General features: G+C 43.4%; 1 protein-coding gene across 1 annotated transcript in view; it reads right to left on the minus strand.

The window, feature by feature from the left end:
- Nucleotides 1-72: 72 nt before the first annotated feature.
- Nucleotides 73-23,600, minus strand: part of FMNL2 (formin like 2) — a 324,502-nt gene continuing 300,974 nt past the window's right edge. Inside the window, 11 exon segments of the mRNA XM_081577993.1 lie at nucleotides 73-2,135; nucleotides 7,609-7,732; nucleotides 8,472-8,570; nucleotides 10,998-11,099; nucleotides 12,030-12,193; nucleotides 14,700-14,829; nucleotides 16,127-16,207; nucleotides 16,335-16,403; nucleotides 17,463-17,697; nucleotides 18,983-19,185; nucleotides 19,773-19,897. Of these exon segments, the coding sequence (XP_081434119.1) occupies nucleotides 2,026-2,135; nucleotides 7,609-7,732; nucleotides 8,472-8,570; nucleotides 10,998-11,099; nucleotides 12,030-12,193; nucleotides 14,700-14,829; nucleotides 16,127-16,207; nucleotides 16,335-16,403; nucleotides 17,463-17,697; nucleotides 18,983-19,185; nucleotides 19,773-19,897 (1,442 nt within the window). The 3' untranslated portion in view covers nucleotides 73-2,025.

Below are 23,600 nucleotides of genomic sequence, written 5' to 3' on the forward strand. Positions count from 1 at the left end.
AAAGAGTATACATGAACCTGGCACATAAAACCCCCTAAAGTATACACTGAAAGACTACAACACAGTACAGGATAGTAGTGTAAATAGTTTATTTGCTCATATGCCATGAAAAGACCAGAAAAGTAACATGAACTGCTTTTATAAAACATTTCTAATATTGCTAACAAGCAGGCCCATTAAGAGACAAACAGAAAAGGACATGCCAATATTACTGTCTATTTGTAGATTAATAAATAGCCCATTTTAACATGTTCATCAGTATTGAGCTTTGGAAAACAGCTGCTTTGTGGTAAACGACCAACTATTTGTGTTAAATCTCATGGTCAAATCCCTCTTTTCATCAAAATGAAATGTTGAATGAGTGAGACACAATTTTGGCATGTTCTTTTTTTAAAGTACACATTATGAAAATGTGCTAGCAGGTGGCAGTTTAAAGTAATCTTTTGGTAAATAGATATGCTAAAGTGAAATGTGGTAACTGAGCCCTAAACTGTCCTTGAAGTTAAATATATATATTAAAAAAAAAAAAACCTATAAGTTAAAATAACATTCAGATTGTATAGCATAGGCTGATGCATTTTTAAACAATATTTACATTATTACCCAGAGGCTTAGGTGGGAATTAAAGAGAAGTGTAAAAACCATAAAAAACTGCACCGATTTTATAGCAAAATATCTGTACATTTAAAAAGAGATATATAACTACACATTATCCAAGGGAAATGGGACCTTCACCAAGGAGTTCACATGAGCACAACATAAGAAATTCAGTGGTTAAATACTATACAATAAACTTTACAATTAATATATTGATGTAATGTGCCAATAAGGTAAGCCAGAAGCAGAAGGTGTGTGACGAAAATTACAAATTAGCTTCAGTCCAGTTTTTGACTTTGGATCAAGTGCCCTGCCAGAGATGAAGGAACAACAACAGTGGCTTTGTTGGCCATTTAGTCCCATTACATATCATTTAAGCTTAATACCAATGTAATTCAGCAATTTAATTGCAATTCCCCACAAAGTAGTCTGGGAATTATAAGAATTTCTTAGCTCTGATGTATGATGCCAAATATATCTAATCCAATCTACAAAAAGAAGGAAGGGGGGGACCCTGCGATTGTCAGAGTGATAAGGCCAAGTTACTAACACTACTCTGCTAGCAGAAGTAATCTTGAATGCTTGTTCATAGAGCTAGTGAACTTCTCCCTGGCTAGCAAGGCACTGATTTCTATGCTCAGGATTGACCCATAATGGTCCTCAGAAATCCTAATACTGATTACAGAGATGTTAATTTTAGTGGTAATTAATAAACATTTGCATTTTTAAAAAGCTGCCTCTAGCTGAAGAACACAGTACTGCAAATAAGTCTCGTACAACATCTGTATGCCATCGTATGGATTTGTTCATACCAATGAATATCTCATAAGGCATCGTGCCCCAGCACAGAAGCAGAATGTGAAACAAGTTGACTGACTTCTGTGCCACTGCAATTACATCCTATTTGTACTTGGCTAGGGCTTGGGTATAGACAAAAGGAGTTTATCACATGACTTTTTCCTTCTTCCATGCTGCAAGCCCTTAAAAATACAAAGTTGACAGGTATGGCTAAAACAAAATTAACTTCTTAAAAGATAGCAAAGGAAGCCCACAGCAGATGCATTCCATGTTATTTACAACTTATCAGGAAACCAGGGTGGGCCATCATGGGACAATCACAATGGCAGGTAATGAATGTAATATGAAATTTATATTTTGGTTAAAAAATAACATACTGGTGTAAAAAGATACTAATCAAATCAAATCCTATTGCTTTGATTAATCTGAGCAAGTACTTCCACTTTTAGGCACTTGTTAACAAAGGTTGAAAGCAGAGCCCATCATTTAAAAATTCCTATGTGTTTGCTAAATCTGAGCCCTTAGAATATTTTATCTGTGTTCAAGGCTGCAGTTAAATGGTAGCACAGAAAGTTCACATGGACATCTTCATTCACGCACACCCTCTATTCACACAAGCAGGTCTCTGGTTCACATGGTCATTTCGGCACCATTAACAGAACGCAAGTTCTGGTCATCAAAGCGCCGCCTAACACTTCTCCTCACCGCATCGGCTCGTCTGTATGGTTGGTTTCTAAGATCTGTAAAGAGGAGAGCACCAATGAGAGAATTGCAATCTGTAATATCATGTGTCTAAGCAAGACAAAGGCCAGCTGGCAGCCAATCAAAGCAGCTTGTGTAGAAGAGTCAGCTAATGGGCCCTTCAAACTGAGAATTTGAGCCAAAAACATGTACTTTGCCCTTGATATTTACAGTCAAGCAAAACAGCATGTAATACTGGTGTGATTCTGGCTCTTTTATTAATACAAGTAGAGTGCTTCTGTCACTGGCCAGAGAGTCTAGCCGATGTCATTTTGAAATGTTTCTTCCATTGGGAAGTAGCTATTACTAAGTAGTCATTTTTCTTTCTGAAAACATGAATACCAACAATTGCAATGAATTTTAAACTGCAAGACAAAACGGACTGCCTTGTCCTGTCTGAGATTTTAATTAAGGAAGGAGCTTATACTTAGTCCGTAGACACTGCTTCCATTATTATTCCATTAAAATGAGCTGAGGTCAGTTTATTTTGTGAATCAGAAATATCAAGCACCAAACAAAAGCAATCACTAAATCAAAATAACACTCCATTCCTGAACATTCTTTCCTGCCACCCAAGATGATGTTTTTCCATCACAGGGGAAAGGTTGTATGGGCCCTCTTGGATTCTCCAATTTGTACTGCCAGTGAATGGCAGGATGCCTAACAATAACAACAAAATGCTTGAATGAGTCAACCACTGCACATCAGTTCAAGCAGGCCGAAGGCATGAGTGAGATGCACAAGAGGGATTTTAGTAAGCACTCTTAGTATGAAGGCATGCTTTCTTGAATAAGGCAGGCAGCCTCCATTTAATGGAGTCAGAACACACTGAAAGGAAAAAGCAGGCTTCATACCTTTTCCCCTTGTTCTGTTTAACTAGTATGTATTTCCCTTTCATCAACTTAGTATTGTTGATTTCTGTTTAGAAAAAAATCATATCTTTAGAAAGGGAAACAATAGAATTAAAACAGATTTCATCTTTTTTATCCCTTCACTGCTCAGATTGAAAATGGATGGGCCACAGCTGGTCCACAGGATGTTTGGCCCACGCCTTAAATTTTTAAATACAGTTTCCTAGAAATTTAAACTGGGAATTAACCTAAAAACCAAGGTTTCTTGACTTCTCTTGGAAAACTGGTTTTGGGTCCATTTAATTCTTACATGGCAAAATAAGCCAGAGCTAAGTGAGTGCTCAGTTCAACACTGTCCCCACCCCATAAGCTCCTGACTCACTGGAATTTGTGACCCTGCCCTACTCCTATATTCAGGCCAAGAATGGTTTCGCATGCCTAATAATGTTCTTGAGCCTTTGCTTCCTCACCCAGAGTGGTAATGGAGGTCACAATTCCACTTCTGGCTCAGGATATGCAGTGACCTGCAGTTTCATGGTTCCTGAGTCTTCAGGGCAATTCTGAAAACCCTAATCCTCCTTCAATGACTATAGATCATGTTCCCTGGCCAGGACTTGCTCTCAATTTCTTTGGATCAAAATGGGGTTCACCGAGTAACTTAAAGGCCAAGAAGGGGTTAAGGGAAGGACAGCCTCACACCCAAAGTAAGTATAACCATCAAATACCCTTACCCAAACCATCACACTTGAGAACATGGAAGCAGACCAAAAAGTCCAACAGAGAGGCTTAGCCCCACATCATTGAAATGTGAGGTACAAAGACTTCTCCCTGGTCAGACTCTCACCAGTATTACTCTCAGCCAGAGATTGAAATCATTGATCTGCATACAGAGAGAGAAGGAAGCTAAGTAAAAAGTGATGCTTGCCAGCTCTGTGTATCCTCCACCACCGGTGTGCTAGAAGAAATCCTTACCCTCGAGTGAACATTTGGAAATTTAGTGATATTATTCTTCTTTAAAGCTAAACAGAAAAACAAAAACACAAAATGATGGTTAAGTAAAAATGGGATGAAAATGGAAAGCAATTCAACTTTGTGAATAACATTCCCGGGCATGTTAGCCAACAGAAGAAAGGAAGCCACACTACAAGAGGTATTAGAGAAAACAAGGGAAGGGCGAGCATGTCTTCCCACCTAGCTCTCTGACCACCCAGATCCAAGCTGCTTTGAAGTTTGGCTCCAGAAAAACAGTCCAGCAGCAAAGCTGACAATAAACCTTAGTCAAGTAGATGACAGTCTCTAGCCTTGTTAATAAGTATGGTGGGTAAGCACACTGCAGAACAGGCAACAACACACCACATCCTTCATTATCTTCAGACACAGAGGAGCATACATAACATGCAATTCAGAGAGGAGAACGCCACAAACTAAACATGTAACCAATTCCATGTCAATCTCAGCATGGCAGTCAAACAGTGGCTATTTCATATACTCAAAGTATGTGTTTCCTTTGTCACTTTACTAATCCACAGAGAGGTTTGTTCCTTATTCAGCCATCAGAAACTAAGCCCAGGCAGTTATTTCTTGGGAAAGTTTGATCATGTTTTTCTTTTATTTTCAAGAAAGTAGCATTTGCCAATAAAAGGTATTTGCTCTTAATATTTAGCCACCTTCTTGACCAAAGAAGCAGATCCAGATATGAGCTCACCACAGTAGAAATGCCCTGGGTTTGACATGGAACAGAGCCACCAGTGAATAAGCATGAATGAGAAGACAGTGGGGCCTCCCAAGCCTTTATATTCATTGCTTAGTTCACAGCCTTGCTCCAACAGGGAACTGCTGACAGCTGAAATTTGGGCATAACACTCAGAAGGAAAAGAAGTGAATATAAAGCTATGGATTGCCTATATCAGCTTATACAGGCCTCTAGATCTAAAGAACTCCCTGAGTTTAGCTTGTATCATGATCTCCATCACACTGTGGATGATGGCTACAAACTATATAAGGCAGTTAAGATCCAACTTACAGCTGTGTGTAGTTCACAGCACCTTCTGCAAATCATTTTGCATCTGTAGAGCACTTTGTATTCCTGAGAGCTTGTATAGCAGCTCATTTTACTATCAAAGCAAGCTGAGCACAAAAAGGCCGGTTTAATATCTATATAAATATATTCCAACACAGTTAGTGCTCAATAAATGGTAGGAACAGTAATTATTGGTGACTGTCATTTTGTGTTGAAAGATATTAGCCTCAAAATCTTAAAAGCAACCTAGTTCATCCCCACCCTGACTCTCAAAGAAGTGTTCCATTTACCATTTTCTGAAAATTTCTAACTGTAATTGTATTAATTCAACTGGCACACACCATCCTAGCCATGTGGGTTCAGGATGCATTAAAAATGCTAGTGAGTCAGCAGTTGTGACTGAAATGAGAAACCATGCAGCATGAAGACAAAATACAACACAATGGAGATGGCAGTTCCATGCTAGACTGTTGAGTAGCCCTGACACACAAACAGACAGTCGTTAGAAGGCAAAAAATCCATAGCAACCTTTTAAGAGCATCAGGTGAGAAAGAGTAATAGTTTAGTAATGGTATTCCTCAGTGAGAACGGGTTCGCAGAAAAATCGAGAGCCACGCTTGGCGGTGCGAGCAGTAAAGGGCACAGTCTTCAGCACTGCATTGAAATAATAGTCAAACAAGACAAACAAGAGAGTAAGAAGCCACAATCTACTGCATTAGTACATGGTTAGTGCTTTGTTAATCATACCTGGGGGAGGGGTGAGGGAGGGGAGCAGGAAACGGGGAAGGCAATATATAATATATACCCAAGTGAGTTCAAAAAGCCTAGAAGAGTTACTCAGTCTTTACTCAATCTGGAGCAGGGTTGAGTAGAACATGGAAAATAGCCCAAGCAGGGGGAAAAAAAAAAAACACAGAACAAAACTGCTCCATAAACATATTTATTTACCTCCTATGGTAGATCAGGTCAGGCAAATAGAAACTGTACATTTCATGAGCCAGTGTTGCTAAGCTGGAGAACAGGCTGATGAAAACCGAGCTCTGAGTACTTAATGTGCCACGGCTGGATGCTCCTCTACCTACAAGTCAACTTCATTGTGGCCTTGAGGCTACAATGGTGCTTACCCAAGGAGATCTGTTCTGGTCTTGCTCAGAGCAGAGCTTCTCACTCCATGCAGAGGAGGCAAGGAGAGATGCTAAATAAGGAAGCTTTATCTGGGAGCCACCTGCCAGCCACTGCAGGGTGAACACAGATGCTGGCAGGCACAAAGGTACAGAACACGTGTGTACCCTGCAGACACTGGCACTTTCATCAGCCACTTACCTATTCCACTTCTCACACTGGTTTACTCTGGACAAGTAATTATTTATTGACTTCCTTTTTTAGTGATTCATTCTCCTAGTTTCTTTGGGTCTGAGCTGATAAAAACTCCTGACTTGGCCATTTTGTAATGCCTATTTTCAATGCTGACTAAGCTATTAACAAGAAATGAGAAATCAAAAGTCTGGAGAGTTACATTTAAAAAAAAAATTAGGACAATTAAGGAAATATGAATAATGATTGGCTTTTTTTTTTTTTAAGGAACTCTGCCTTTCAGAGGTATGTGATAATGACCCTGTAGGTATGCTTGTTTGTTTTACTAAACAGACCTTATCTTTCAAAGATTATATGGAAATACTTCCAAGTGAAATTGCATGTCTTGGATTTGCTTCAAAATAACCCCAAGGGAGCAGGTAGAAGCGGATATGTAACAAAATTGGCCATGAGCTGGAAACTACTGACTGGTGATGGGTACTATTTTCTATACTTTTACATAGTTTCCTCTACACTTTTGTATAACATTTCCTACCAAAAAGTGTTAAGTATCTTGGAAGCTGATAAACTTTAGGCAACAAACATGCAAAGGCAGTCACTTGTAGCCACCGCCCCAAATTACTGCCCCATCTTTAATAGGGAATGCAGAAACTCTGAAAAGTTGGTTTGAGCAGAAAGCATTAGGCTACAACTTAATCAGACAAGGACCAAGCTGGGTTAGGCATGATTTCTAGCTGAGAGAATGACCATTCATCTGGGCTTTTGACCTGTTGGTCCATCCTCATGAAAGCACTGATTTCCTAGCATCTTCACTTACTTTGAATGAGTGAAAAGACTTTTAAAGAGCATGTTGAAAAAACATGCATTGACTGTGGTTAGTACAGTATGGGTCCTGTCCATAAGTAGGCAGATGGGTAGAAGTGGCCATGAGCGAGAAAATGGAGCATGGTGACAAATCTAAGACAACGGAACATCGTTAGAAGGAGGAGCCCTGGTGAATGATATTCAGGATTCCAATGATCTTCAGATACTGATATATGATATTGAGAAATAGATTTTTTTTTTTTCCCAGAGAGAATGTTGGAGTTCTTTGACAGGCAGTATACAGGTTACTATAAACATACTTCAAACACTAGCATGGAGTTTCTCTATAATTCTGCATCTGGATAAAATCAACTGAAGAACTTGTAAACCCTGGACAAAAAGCAGTAGCAAAATCTGTAAATGGTCCAGAAACAGTGAGGCCAGTGAGATCTCCATGGGCCACAATGAGGAAGTAGCTTTTACCTGTGATAATATCTTCAATGGCACCATCTTTTCCTTCGTATACATGTCTATTATCTTTAACTTGCCGCCTTCTTAATTCGGCAATTAATTCTTGCTGCTGCCTCTTTGATTTGTGGGAAGGAGACTGAAAAGAAAAAAGAATGGCAGAGATTAATGGGACCAGCACCCACTGGAGGTCTGAGAAAATCCAAAACGGGTCTGAGCATTTTGTGACTAACAAGCAGCCTCAGTCTGAAATACAGACAGCACCATCCCAACACACTGCTCAGCAGAAGAAAACTTAGGAAGTTTCTAGGAACAAAAACTTTTTCACAAAGAAAACACAAAAGTGGCAGTCATAGGAAGGCTGGATCCCATGGCAATAAAGGGCAGCTAGTAATAGCCACAGACTTGTTACACTTCAGTGCAGAGGATCATGATGAAAAACACTATGACCTGCCAGCCTTCATCATTGTCTTCACCTATGCTGTTTCCCTCCCTAGAATGCTCTCTCCCATTCCTCCTTATGAAGCCCTCCCCCTATCAAGGCCAGCACCAATGGCAACCCTGTGAAGCCTTTCCCTTCCCAGACACTTCACTGTTCAGCCATCAGGTTACCTGGGATGGTCTCTCTCGACCAAGATTTAAGTTCCCTATCTCTATAAACCTGGAGATGCTATACAAACATGCTGTCAGCCTCATTCCAGTGATGGCTGAACAAGTAATGAGTGAACAAGCGTCCATCTGCCAAGTTTCCAAGTCCGGGAAGGAACTGAAGCATCCTGCCCCAGCCTGGCTCTCTGCACCTCTTGCCCGCTTGCTTCCGTGGAGCCATCAGGACCCCGCTCACACAAGGACCACGGCTGGAGTCTGGCACATCTCACCTTTGGGTCCTGCTGCTCCAGCAGAGCTTCCTGCTCCAGGAGTTTCTCCATGAGCGCTTGTTCCTGCTTTTTCCTCAGCTCATTTTCCTCTTCTGCTTGCTGGGTGAAAACAAAAGAAGCAGAAGATTATGTTGCTGGAAATGCCAGCAGTCAAGATTTTTTAAAAGCCCTTCTGAGAGGTTCCTTAGTTAGCCAGGAATTAGAGTGAAGGGAAGGTTTAGAGGCTCTACACTTTATTCCTACATATGACTCTGGGGTTTTGCTGTCAGTCTATATCACACCTCTTCAAAACTCATAGTTGAGATTCACCTTTTTCAGAAAATTCCTTTCCTGATGGTCCTCTCCCTACTCAGGCTGCTTCCTAGTCTCTCTCACAGATGTGTGGGGGCTTCCCCTCCCTACACTTTCTCTGAAAGGTAGGTCTCAGATTCCTCTCCTTCTGCCCATTCTTAGGGGGAAAACCTCCACCCCTGGCCTCCTGTTTCCCCGGGGGCCTCACTGAGTGACACTCTTGGACTCCCCCCTCACTCCTTTCCAAGGGAGGCAGCGGCAAGGTTGACAGATTAAGGACAAGAAATCCAACAGGTCGACCTCAGTTCAGCCCTCTGAGCATCCTCTCTTTGGAAGCCAGCCTCCCTCAGCTACTTTTAATAGTCTAGCTGTGCAGTGATAAATCATCTAATTCAGGGCTGAAGTGTAAGCTCACAGAGGCACACCCTATCCTCCAAACCAGCTTTGATCAGTAACAAACTTTACATTTTCATCTCTGTTGCTTTTGTCTCAAGTTTCACTTCAGTTCACACTTAGGAAGAGAAGACATCCTAAAATCCTAACATCTGCCCACCAAGTCCCTCGGTCAGTGTCAGGCCAGGCAGTTATTATCCACGTAGTGTGTTAGGGCAAGTAGAACATCTGGTCGCATCCCTGCCTGACAAGTGCTTCATGGAGCCAGTCAGGACGCCGGGGAGAAATGATAATGTGGAAGGAACGCGCTAAGAAGCTCTGACCTGTGACGCCCCACAGACCACCAAGAGTGGAGCCTCTTCTTTTCCTCCAGACTTGGAGACCAACCAGGGCCTCTTCCCAGCTTGTATTTTACATTTGTAAATGCCATATGTTTTCTCTTTAGACCTTAGACTTACAATTTTTTATGTGAAGAAACATGGTCCCAGCTCATAACCAGAGCTGGCTCAAGCCATCTCTGCACCCAAGCCAGGGAGCGGCAGAGCACCTCGGTCGGCAGGCCCAGCGCCCAGCACTTCTCACAGCCCCTGGGATCGTGTACATGGACCTGATGCTGTACCTGTGCTCACTCTCACATAAGCAAGGGGATGCCTTCCTTCTGCTGGTCGTATCACCACTATACTAAGCCACGCTGAGAGAAGAGGGCTGAATAGTGGGAACCTTGAGGGTTTCAGTGAAAAGGCCTGGGGATGGTTCTCCAAAGCCATCAGGATGGGGAAGTGACTCACTGTTTCCAATCACATTTTTCAGAAATGTCCACACCCCTGTCGCATCCCTCCCTGCTCCACCATCACATTCCTCCTTCCTCCACCAACATCACCCAGGTGACATGCAGGCAAGCATGGAGAGTAGAGATGGCACTGTCTTCTTGAGCACTTGTGTGCGTGCTCAGTCATATCTAACCCTTTGCAACTCCATGGGCTGTAGGCCCACCAGGTTCCTCTGTCCATGAGATTCTCCAGGCAAGAATACTGGAGTGGGTTGTCATTTCCTCCTCCAGGGGATCTTCTCTGCCCAGGGATCTAACCTGCGTCTCCTGTACCTCCTGCATTGGCAGGCAGATTCTTTACCACTGTTCCATCTGGAAAGCTGAGCGCTGAAATTTCATAATGCTCTCCTTAGCTTCCTTTCTCACTGGACACATTTTTCTGACACAGATCTGAGTCATGTGCTTTTTCAAAACCATGGTCTCAGGGTATGGGTCCCAGGGTATGTCACAGAGGGCCTCCCATTTAAAGGAAGGGCCATTATGGGTCCAGACAAGGAAACAGGGAGCAACTATCCTTCCAAGAGCCACCTTTCAGCCCACTCTTAGGGAAGTGCTGGTCCAAAGGCCCACAGTCATGGGCAGGCCCAGCAAGAGCAGGCTGTCCCTGACCTCAGCTATGATGCCAAGGCTCACTCCTCCTACCCCTGACCTGCTCAACAACTCCACAGGAGGCCTGGGTTTCTCAGTTCTTTGATCTGCCCACAAGGGTGACAGTTGATGCAGCAGCTTCCAAAGATGGCTTTGGATGGTCCTGGGTCTCCCTCGCCCCATGGGATAGCCAAAGGCTTTTGTTTGGGGGCTGAGCCCCTGGCTGGGTAGGTAGAAATAGAGAGCATGACAGTCTGAGGGCCTAAGCAGCAGGGCCAGAAACCGCGTCTCGTCTTCACCACCCTGATCTGACTCCTGAAGGCCCGGGGGAGGCCCCGGCAGAACTGTCGAGACTGCAGTGCGGCTCCAGGAAGGCACCCGCTCAGGAAATAACACCAGGGGAAGCTTGACAGACACCTGTTTACCTTATAGGCTTTCACAAACCGGACAAAGACGGGGAAGAAGACAGATGGGGGTGTCGTCTTGGGGTTTTCTCCAAAATACTTCACCACGTCATCAAAGGCATCCTGTGAAAAAGTGAATTTCTCTTAAATGTCATTTTTTCCAGCATTTGAACCTGGGAAAGAGCTGCAGGGGCCCCTGCAACTCTCTGGCCTCTGCTCTCCCTCACCTCCCACGATTCTCCACAGCCAGTGTTTCCTCCCAACACCTGGTCAAAGGCAACCCAAAGAGGCAAGAGTGCTGCACAGCAACCCATCCCTGGGACCTCCCACCACTTCCACACACACACACACACACACACACAAATGAGGAGCTTCTCCTTTCAAGAGTGTCCTCAGGCCATGGGAGGACTCCTTAAAGTCGACCAAGTCAGAAGGGACCTTAGAAATTGGTCAGACTCCAGCTCACTGCTTCCATGCTCCTTCCAGGGGTCCCACAGCAGGGACGCTCATGTCTTTGCCTGAATCCTCCTGGGACACAAGGCAACCAAGCTCACACGGGAGCCAGCCCAACACGTCTGTTTCCCGTGTTCCCTTGACACAGCCTTCCCTTTCTGTGATGGTGTACAGTCCGTTCTGGCTGCTTCTCAAGTATGTAAGTTGACCCCCAGTGTGGTGAAAGATTTCAAGGTCAAGTCCCACAGAAACCCAACATACTACGAACACTGCTCTGCCGAGCACAGGCCTGACATGCGTTGGTTGAGGTGCATTGAATACAGGACTCATGGTAAAGGGAGCCTAGGAATGGAAGGGAAGGGGAGTGGGCCTCAAGAAAAAAGGGTGAAGACCTCAAATCAGAAGAGGACAATGAGCAGGACAGGGACATCTCTAGGTACAAATGCAGAAAGATCCTAGCCCCGCTTAGCACAGTTACACAGGATATCTATCCTCAGCAGACAGAGGGGAATTTACCCTCCCAGTCAGGACAGGACCCCAAGTGGCTTCACGGAATCCGACCCCTTCTTCTTCATGGAGGTTGGGGACACAGACACTGACCTGGGCAATCTTGGCATCGTCCTGCAGCTTCTTCAGCTTCCCCTCGTTGCTGAAGATGAACTCCTTCAACAGCATGTTGTGGTCATGCATGCTGTACTCCCTCTTGGTCAAGTCCATGCCCCTCTGCAGCTCCTTGACGTCCAGTAAAACATTCTCGAGGGACACTGAAGTAGAGAAAGCAAGGTCCCCGTGACTTCAACGGGAAAGGTCAAAGCCACGGTGAGTTCTCACTGGGAAGCCAACTTCTCAGTGGGCTACCAGGGTTATGCAAGAGCCTGGGATCTGGTTTCCAGTCTTTAGTGAAGAGATACTTCAATAGGAGTAATTTAAGCGCTCACCATCAAGCCCTGCAGTAAATCCCTTACATGCACTAATTCATTTGCATCATTAGCCCACGTTGCTGATGAGGAAAAGCAGCATGAAGAAGTTACATGGGCTTCCTTAGGTCACAAGCTAGGAGGAGGCAGAGATGGAGTTTGGATAACAAACATGGACCCCAAATCCTGTGTTTGTTTCCAACTATTCCACTCCTCTTACTGGACATGATAACCTGTTGCTTAGCCTATAGGTTCGAGGTTCCTTAACTGACAGGCCCAAGAGCTTATCCTCTAACACGTTGAACTCTTCTGCATTTCTATGACTCTCCAGCAGGGGGCAGCATTTCACCAACTGAATTTCAGTTGTCCTGCCCATTAGGACCCAAGGCAACCTGGAACAGCTTCTTTTCGCTAAACAACCATTCCGTGCTTCAGAAGGGATTATGAGCAGTGCTTCAGAAGGCATTATGAGCAGGAATCTTTCCATCTGCTGTGTAGCCATCCTCCCAGAGTGGGTTCACCCCTGCAGCCTCCTGCAGGAGGTCTGAGCCCCACCTCCGGCTCCCCACTGCCTGACTCAGCTCTGCACAGGGAGGAATTAAAGAACAACCTAGCATGTTTTTCCCTAGCTAGACCCACACTGTGTTATTCATCTCTGACTCCTCAGCGCTTAGGCCAGTGCCAAGTACAAAGCAGGAACTCAAAAAGGTTTACTGGCTAAAGGAAGGAGTGAAGAATAAACGAGGGGCGGGATAAAGAATCTGTCACATGTCAAACTTAAAAGGCCATTCCAATATGCATTAGGTGCAGACAAGTACTGTTTGATTCCATTATATATGACATATCTAGAAGAGTCAAACTCAGAGTCAGAAAGAACATTAGTAGAGGCCAGGGGTTGGCGATGGGGTTGGGAGGGGACAAAGGATGGGTGGGCAGTTAGTGTTTAATGGGGACAGAGATTCAGTTTAGGAAAGTGAAAAATTCAGGAGATGGATCATGGTGAGAGCTGCACAACAAAGGGAATGTACTTACACATTTACACTGAACAGTGCCCCTGGACTGCACGGGTGATTATGGTTAAATGGTATTTTTTATATGACTTCTACCACAGTAGAAAATAAATAAATAAAGGAATCCACGTTAGCTCACCTGGGCCCCAGAGTGAGAACACAGAAAACAAGTCTGTCAGAGAGCACTTCATTCTCCCCAATCTCCCCCACTGGGTTTTTTGAAATGACACTTCAGGGGAATCTCATTTGGGCCAAAATGAGCTATAGGAAATTTTTAAACTTGTTTTTTCTTAATTAGAATTGTGATGCTAAAACCCCTTAATTTAGACAAAGGGAAACTTGAAAAGGAGGAAAATCACTCCACCAGAAGAGAAATGCATATGAGAAGACAACCCGAGTTCGAGTTCCTCTTGTTTTTACATTATTATTATTTATTTATTGCTGCACTGACTTCTCTTGTTGCGCAGCACAGGCTCAGTAGTTGTGGCACACGGGCTTCATTGTGCCGTGGCTTGTGGGATCTTCCTGGACCAGGGGTCAAACCCATGCCTTATGCATTGGCAGGCGGCTTCTTAAAACCACAAGACCACCAGGGGAGTTCCTCGAGTTCTGTTTCTATCACTTTCTAGCCATGTATCCTTGGGCAAGGCATTTCAACTACAAAAAATGTCAAGTTTTCTCATTTGAAACATAAGAATACTATTACCTAGTACAGAAGCACAATCTCAGGGCCAGTGGTGATTTATACAAGAAAATTCCCAACTATCACAGCAAAGCAGCAACAAGTAGCACTCATAATTCAGGCTAAACACAAATGTTTAGAACTGCCACACCTGAGCAAGTAGGATGGCACAAAATCTAACTAAAGAATTTGTTGGGGGGTGAATCTTAGAGTCTCATTCTCTTCTTTCAAATGACAGCAACAGGGACTTCCCTGGTGGTCCAGTGGTTAAGACTCCGTGCTTCCAGTGCAGAGGGGCACAGGTTTGATCCCTTGTCGGGGAACTAAGACCCCACATGCTGAGAGGCATGGCCAAAAAGTGAAAAAAATAAAATGACAGCAACAGAATAAAAAGGGCAACAGATGGAAGAGGGAAGTCACATGAGCCCAAAAGACCTGGATCTTTATAAAGAGGACACTAAGGTCACCTTCATGTCCATCTTTGTTATTGATCCCAGGAATGGGCAGCACCATAGCCAATGTGTTTCAGCTCAGAGCCTCGGATATTTTAGCCTCACTTTCATAGAAGGGGTCTGAGGAGTGCTATTTACACAGGGAATGTCTCCCCCATGAATCAAGGCATTTACACCCAACAGTAATGTTAAAAGCTGAAATTGAGTACCTGCAGCAGCTTTCTCCACATAATGAAGCTCATTATAAAAGAGGGACACTTGTTGATATTTTTCTTTTACGACATTGGATATATAGTGCAAAAGTGTTTGCTTTCGGTCCGTTGACTTTGTATCTAACAGCTGAAAACCAGAGGGGACACGGATTAGTGTAAAGATGATGGGGAGAGTCACCTGCCAGATGACGTCCTCCCACTCAGAATAAACACCTGTGCACAGGAGCCCCAGAGGAGACGGAAAACACCCCCACAGGAGAGTCAGTTTGGTTCTCACGTGAACCAGCCCACGGATTACTAAGTGACAAGAGGACTTCCTGATCAGGCGATACACCCAACTTTAGAGACGACTCTAGGCATGAGAGCCGTTCACCGTTCTCTCCTCACGGGAACTCCTTGTCCCCATCCGCGCCACCGCCTCCCCGCTGCTTACAAGCAGCGAGACTCCAGGCTCGGCGCGCCCCAAGTGAAGGCCAGAGTGGGACTGAGGCTGGGACTCACAGGCAAGCACAGGTGCGCCCTGGCAGGCAGGGGTCCTTTCCCCACAGTCCTCACATCACACTTGGCCGCTTTTATTCCCCAATCCAAAGCAGATGTGCTTAACGGACCATGGCCTCCGAGGGGCCAGAACTGAGACTTAATACACACTTCCTATCAAATAACCACGTAGCCCCGAGCTGTGGACCCCACCCACTGTCCCGTAGGCTCCTGTGAAATCATGGTACCCCATACAGCCTGGGGGACAGGGCTCCATAGAGCATTGTCTCTAGTCCTATTCACGTAAGTCAGGTGACTGAAAAGCAGAGTACCCTTCTCCATCCAAGAAGGGAAAAAAAAAAATTTTTTTTAGACAACATAGAAAAATAAAAATAAGAAGCTCTAGAGAATTTCCTCATCCCATTCAACCTCTCTGTTAATACCTGACCTACTTGCATTTGATTTTTTCTTCCATATTTTACTTAAAAATCAAACTGTATAGACAACTTATACCCTTTCTTTCTTAAACACCAAATTATCTATTCCTTTGAAAACTCTTCACAAATATTCTAACACTTGAAGGAGAGCTCATTGGAACTATTATTACAGCATATTTAATCATTTCCCCAAATGTCCAATCTTTACATTGTTGCTAATTGTTTGCAATTATAAATAAAATAACAGAATCCATACTTCTGACTCCTGAGGAAAGAGTCCTAGAAATGGAAATATTGGGTCACAAGGTATGAGTATTCCTAACGTTTGAAGTGCCTGCTGCCAAATGGTGTTTCAGAAAATTTGTACCAACTGATCCTCCCACAAGCAGAGAATCTTCATCAAAATATCCCAGTCTGCTTCCCAAAGCAGAACCTCTCTGCTCCAGGGTTTAATCTTTGCCAGCTGTTTCATCTCTCATATAACTTTTGTATTTCTTTTAACCCACTCACCAGATCTAAACTCTGAAGTTTAAATCCATAAACTGCTCCTCGTTTACTGCTATTCATATAGTTTCCAAGAGCCAAGATGATCTGTAAAGAACAAGAGAAAAGAGAAGCCCATCAGGACAGCATCTCAGGCATTCCCCAGCCGAGGAATGCAACTGACAAGTCAGCTCTTCCATACGTGCATAATGCATAAAAGGAAAACTTCACTTGCCTCCAGGATTTTCTTGAGTTTTTGGGACGACTTTATAGAGACAGATGCTGCTATAATTGAGTGCAGTTGCTAGATTCCAAGTCAAAGGAAAGAAGAAGGGGGAAAAAAAGACACATTAAAAATGGGGAACTCTAACTGAAAACTAAAAATTAACACAGAAGAAAATAGGCTTTAGTTAGAACTTAGAGGCTTAATGTTGAGATTCTATTTTTTCCTAAACATAACAAATTTAAGTTGTCCTGCTAGATCTTAATAACTATCGCATCACATGTAAGCTCTTCTCTAAATAGGAAGCATTATGAGAACTAACTTATCATAAAATCTGTAAGCAATGAGGTTTAAGAGTTAGGAGTCAACAGCGTCTTTCAATAGAATTCAATTCCTTGCCCATCATCTGTAATCATGTAATACAATTCATATTTTTAAATCAATGGAGCTAGCCAAGAACAAGAACAAAACAAAATAGCAAAGAAATACAATCACTGTGCAGAAATTCTCAGAATACATGCTACTATAATCAGCAATTAACAAACATTTATTTAGAAACAGAACTGGGAAAGAACTATTTATGATATTCATAAGCCTTTACCAGGTTAACACAAAGGAATAAAAGATGGTTGGCTATTATTTCTACATCACCACAGTGTATTGTAACAAACTTCCAAGGAAGAAGACTCCCATGGCAAATTTAATGCTTCCAGTGAAAGCCAATAAGCCTGTTCACTAAAGATATGAGATCATTTCTAGAAATGAAGTTACATTTTCAGTCTTGCTAACCCAGCCAGAGGACTGGTACTTTGAGGAGGGAACCAAATTTGAGAAAATGATTTTCCTTGTTCCCTGTATTGAAGTGTTGTTTGAAATCCAAAGGACATTTGTATACACAGGAAATGGCATTCTCTGGGAAGAACAGCCACGTGGAATAGGGAAATTCACTGTTTTCAAATTTACTTGGCATACACAGTGAGAAAAAGATGGCGAAAATAAAAATGCCATCTCGAAAGTTCTGAGAAGGCATCTTAGAGTCCATGACATGAAGTGCAATTCTGCGAGAACCATAAAAGAAAACAACAAAAAATTCTGTCTCTTTGCATCCCTCCATGCCCTTGCCAGAGCTGAACCACTCACAGGAGTCAGCATTTGAATGCTTTCAGCAAAGTTCCCGATGAAGGCCATGATGGTCATCTTCTGCATGAGCCTCTCAATTTTACTGAACTGCATCATGAACCGGTCTTCATCTGACAGGTTTTCCAGGGGCTTCCGTTCCCGCTCATAGAGCCGAAGCACTTTTACCTCATTCTCAGTTGGCAGGAACCTCATCAAGCATTCTACAAAGTCTACAGGCAAGGTCTTCAAGTCAAATCTGAAGACAGAAGTGGACATGTCAGTGTTAGAGAGAGAACCTCCTCCCCATCTGGTCTAGCTCATGGATGAGCTGATGATGTCTACAGCAGGCTGATGTCTACAGATGTGAACATGCCCCCTGGAGCTGGCTCCTGACTATGCATCAAGGACCTTCGCTGGTCCTTTCTGGAAACCTGGACTACAACTGCCACACTAAATTTTCAGGCTATTAGTGTAGCTCTAAGCCTCTGGAAACCACCAATAAATGACAGTAGGAAAAAGCAGGAGGAAGGCTGAATGTCTGGTGGTTAAGTAGTTCAAGGACACTTTTTAGGCATGTGAAATACTGCTAATTAAAGAGATACAAATTATATGCACGATCACAGAATATCTGGTGAACTCTGTAAATGATTTCAATTAGACCAGCAAGTCTGGGATATTTTTCCTTGTGTTTAGGAAAAATGTATCCAAATACCTATAATAAATGGATGTTTCACTTAAATGCATACATCAGTTGAAAGAATACCAGGTCTTTGTGGACATGTGTTCAACATGAACTAAAGAAGTATGTGCTACAACCTCTGTTTTATTCTCTGGACAAACTCTGTCCAGCAAAACAACAGAATTACATTTAATCATGACAAGCAAAACAAAAACAGATTAAAAACCATAATGCATATTAGGTTTCGGCATCAGAAATCAGAACAGAATCTCTGATCAAAATTTATAAAACATCAATGACAAATTAGTTCCTAAAACATCTAATAACATCCTTATCATATTTGAAAGTTACCACAAGTGAGAGGGTAGAATGATGTTTCTCATAGAAGAGCAAACAAAACCAATGCCATCTCCACAGTTCACGGATTAAAAAAATAAAGAACTAAACTCGGTTCAAAATGTCCGAAAAGTGCTAAGGAGCAACAGGAATCACATTCCTACTGTTATGAATTAAAATATGCATCTGTATCCTATTTGCATCTGGCATTGAGTTGAATCATTCCACAAATGCCATCAAATTTGTACTCAGCAAATCTGGATAAAATTCAGACACTCCACAGAAAACTGACATTTTCTCCCTTTTCTTAGCATCTGCAATCCTTCTCTCAACCTTCCCTTTATGTAAGTGTTGCTGTAGGCAACAATAAGAGAGCAGACCAAGATAATAAATGACGTCACGATCCAATTGTTGTTCTTCTAAGACAATTACTCATACTAATACAGCACCCCCATGGGCCATTTCTGGTCCATCATTTTATCCTAAATTTACTAGGATATAATCTTCCTGAGTGCCCTGAACTTACACATGAATAGCTTTACATATCTCTTCAGCAGTCTTTCCAGCTTTCCTTAAAGTGATGGCAAGATTTTTAGCCCTATTTGCTTCTAGTAATGTTACTTTGTTCGATCCTTTCTGCGTTATCTTCTGTTTGCTTGAAGAAAGATCAATGGCAGGACCTTGGGCTTTTGTCTTAAATATTTCCTCAAATTCATCCACATTTAAATCCTGGGGTGGAAAGGAATGAAATAAGAAAATTAGATTATACTTAAAAACGAAGTCAGGAAGCCACCATTTGAATAGTCTCGTAAGTATCAAAAAGGTTACTTTTTCTACCAAGTATAATACTTGTTTTTGGCCATGGCTTAACTCTATTTCACGATTTGGACAACTGATTCCAACCAGTTAACTCAATTGCCTTTCAACTACTGGCTTGTAGGGATGGCCAGCACAAAGCAAAGCTATCCACCAAACCACCTAGTGGGTGTGATTATTGAGTCCTTTTTTACTTACAGTTCAATAAAAGGTTTTTATGCCCTTTTATAAATTAAGGGCAGAGATTGTGTCAGACATTGTGTCACTTTTGTCACATACAGTGAAGATGTTCAAAACTATTCCATTTTAATGTCACTCGTTAAACACAGTTTTAGAACCACCTTATAAAAGAGCATTCAATTTTATTCTCCTTTTCTTCTTTTACATCAAGACACTCAAAACACTAGCTTTTATTGCCAAAATGTTCCGGTTAACACAGTGCCCATCCTGGCTTTGCTGCACAGAGAAGGTCCCTTGTTTTTAACCAATGAGAAAGATACCTCCAGAATTCGTTCATCATCAATTTCGTTGAAGACTGTGCCATTGATCTGGTTTGGCTTCAGGGCAACCCAGTTAAAAACTGGCATTCTGAATTTCGTCTTGATTGGCTTCTTAATTTTCACAGCTACAGAGGTCAGAGAGAATGCAATGAAGATTCCACCAAGACCCTTGAGAACAATCAGACAACAGTCCTTGCAGATGACACTCTAACCCTGGAGGAAGACTGGCAAGAGGTGGCCAGGTGGTTTTAAACATGGAAAACGTCACACAACGCTTTGGCCAGAGCAACCTGAGATCTTCATTTGGCTGACTGATACAACAGTATGTTAAAGAGGCCTACGCCCTGGGTTTTTTACTTGTATTTATTGTTTTAATGAAGGCAACTGGATGGCTGAAATAGTCACAGTGTCAAGACAATGCTTAGCACAAAGTGTTGGGGAGTAAAAATTATTCTTCATGTTATTAGACAGCAGAGAGGGCAAATACCCTGTGTCACTTGGTTTGACATGCATGAACATGAGTGTAATTTTGACATCCTAAATTTCTGGCTCTTGATCATTTATTAAAAAAAAAAAATCTTCAACGATGATCAGAGGCTGCAGATAGTATCTGCCTAAACCACCAGGAATGAAAGGTCCAGAAGGCTGCCTTTCAGTCACAGCAACACAACCCTATGGATGATTCCAGCCATGGGGATTATACTGGCTGCTGAGTTATTTCAAATAGACTAAGGGCTGTGCATGTCCCCAATCAGAAAATGTGTAAGAAGACAAAAAGGGTGCTTAGGAATGGGGGTTTGCGTTGCTTTTGTGAGAAGGGCTGCAGTCTCTGCCCCCTCTTTCGAGGAGCAACGTCTCCCCAGGAGTCAGCTACCTGCAGCTAGAAGGTAAGAATGCACTCATCAAAAACACTGGAAACCTCTTAATAGAGAAGGGTTCCATCTTTGAGGGGATGGGGGGTGCGGGAGTGCTAACTCCTCTTACTTTGGGGAAATAAGCTAAAAAAGATAATCCACTACAATTTCCATTAATTAACTACACATCATAAAGAAGTCTTCCTAAACCAACTAGCTATAAATATTCACCTTCCAAGTCTGTCTCAGGATGCCCACCACACTATCTGGGAAGCGAGGGAGAAGAAGTTCAGTGCAGAATAAAAGAAATGTAACACGCAAGAGGGCTTTTACCTGGCTACCTGCCTGACTGCAATAAGGGGGACAGACAGCGCCTCCCGTTCCTCCAGAGTTACAAAGGCCACGGAAACAGCAGGAATGTCACCTGACAGATCCACACAGACGCATGCAGAGACACAGAAACACAGCTTTCGCCAAACCAGGCCGTCCACCTCCAAATGTGACACCTTAGTCCCCACTGCCTGATGGTGACCACGTTTGTCAATGCTGCCCAGGAAGAACCATTTCCGCCAGGGGACGAAAGACCAGAACTTCCTCTAGTCTGGAGCCTCAACAAAGTTCAGGGAGAAGAGGTAGGGGCCGGGGGGCAGGTTGCACCTTCCTGTCATAACCTGAGGCGGACAGGTCAGCATCACCTGTTTCCATCATCCCTCCAGGCCACAGGACACTTCCTACAAGTTACTCCATGGGCAGCCATCCTACTTCTAACTCTTTCAGCAAGATTAGGAATAAGCCTGAGATCAGAGCACAGGCAAAAAAAAAATGTTCTCTTCAGAAAGGTTGTCCTGACCCTGAGAAGTTGGGGAAGGGGGGATGTGGTCAGCAGGGGAGGGGTCATTAGGTGACCACGTACATCATGCCCCCAGTGTTCTGGCTCTAGAAAGTGGCTGTGTGTGTGTTGGGGGGTGGGGTGGGGGAGTGGTGGTGTTTGTTCTGTGGAGACAGCCGGGTCCCAGGTGGAGGGGATGACCAGCACCCGGCTTGCCTTTGTTCTGGGGAGAAGCTTTTTTCTCTCCCTCAGGATAAATCTAAAACCCTTCCAGAGTTGAGGCCCTGAGATCCAACTATGAAAACAAAACTAGAAAACCGTCCTCTTTCCAAGGAGAAAGGAACATGGTGCCTGAAGTCCAGGATGTCTGCCTAAAGGGCCATAACCTCTCCTACAGATTCAACTAAAAACGTGGGTAGCCCTGGAACCACAACTGCCAGCCAGCACCGCACCTCCCCACAGACACAGAGCAGATGCAATGACTCGATGGGAGATGGGGGATGTCACGGCACACTGTGACCCACGGGGACACACGGCAGACAGTCAACACACTCAGGGAGGAGCAACCTACAGAAAAGCTTGATGGGCCCGTCTTTTGTGGAAGCAGAGAGAACAAAGAAAATACAGGAAAAAAAAAAAAAAAATTAGATGTGGTTAGCGTCCAGCGGCTCAGCAGTTCACATAGTCTTAGCAGAGAATTCCACGCTTCTGGGACACATTTCACAAGGCAGCGCAGAGCCAAAAATTCATTTCCATTCAGGCCTGCCTTAAAGACACCCTTACTATTTTTTTTTAAATAATTCTTTTTTAGAAGAGAGGAAAAGATGATTTCATTACAGTGGTCCCAAACATCCGTATTGACCTGTACCAGGTATTCCATAAGATCTGAACAATTTTTTTTTAATGAAAAAAAAATAATCAGCTGAACTCCCAATTCTCATTGTGAATTTCGAAAACACATTCTTACAAAGAGACAGCAAAGGTTACAGACCACCCAAGGGCCTGCCATCAATGATCTGACCGAGAAACAGGAACCAGATTGATCCAACAGATTTCAGGAGCCATGCTTTACACTTTGAAGGCATGCTTCACACTAATACTTTCTCTATAAAATGTAAAGAAAAGTCAACAAGATAAACTTAGGGACCTCCTGCTGGTCCCCTGACTTGGTCACCAAGAACATATCTGCCGATTGCCTACTGAAGAACTAAGACATCCAGTTGCCTGTAGATCCAGGAGCCTAGTGATGTCACAGGTCTCTGGCTTCCTGGGAGCCCTTGGCATATCATCTCAGCTGTCTCTTGGCTCTATGGGGACATCCTGATTCCGTCTGACCTCCTGGTTTCAGAAAGACCGTGTTACTGAACACACTGGCAAAGCAGCCAGTAGCCCAAAGCAGCCCACAAAATGGGCTACAACCACTAAGTATTAACGGTCAAACTAAGGATGAGTAATGAAGAGAGATTACAAACTGCCTGATCCCAAGCTATCAAAGACTCATAAGGATCTCAAAATCCTTATGTCTTGAAAAACAGAACATCTTATAGCTATTTAGTGAATGCTCATGGCACTAAAGAGGAGTTTCTTCAGTCCCACATACAGTCCTTCAAATCGCACAAGAGGACAACTTCCAAATGCAGCAACCCTGGCAGGAGCCGTGAATGGTCAGCTGAACACAGAGTCTCACTGTAAAATTGAGGCAAATCAACAGAGCCAACAAATTACAAAGATGAGGTAGGAGGACGAACCCAGGCAAAACATTTAACCCGAGAGGCCGAGACTCATTCAGCAGGGAGCCCTGGATCTGCACACCTCAGCCTCTTGGCTCTTCTCTTGGCCACGGCAGTTCTGAGGTGCAGGTCGGAGCCCAGGTGAATGGAAGTGGAGGGTGTACCACACATTAGGTTCTAGCAGAGAGAAAGGAAGCAGAACCAAAGGAGAGACGCCGTGGTGACACATCTCACGGTGAGCGCCCCTGGCGCACTCATCGCTGGGCCCAGGGGCACACGTCAATGACAAGCTTCCACAACATCACTGAAAACAGCCTGTTGATGGAACAGACTCCTGTGGTTCCTTAAGAGGTTTTCTGTTTGCTTATGTTTCAAAATCCAACAGTCTCATTGTGACACTCCTTTAACTTTTGTC

The sequence above is a fragment of the Giraffa tippelskirchi genome, chromosome 3, assembly GCF_054371585.1.
Source record: "Giraffa tippelskirchi isolate mGirTip1 chromosome 3, T2T-mGirTip1v1.2.pri, whole genome shotgun sequence".
In the NCBI taxonomy this organism is placed as follows: Eukaryota; Metazoa; Chordata; class Mammalia; order Artiodactyla; family Giraffidae; genus Giraffa; species Giraffa tippelskirchi.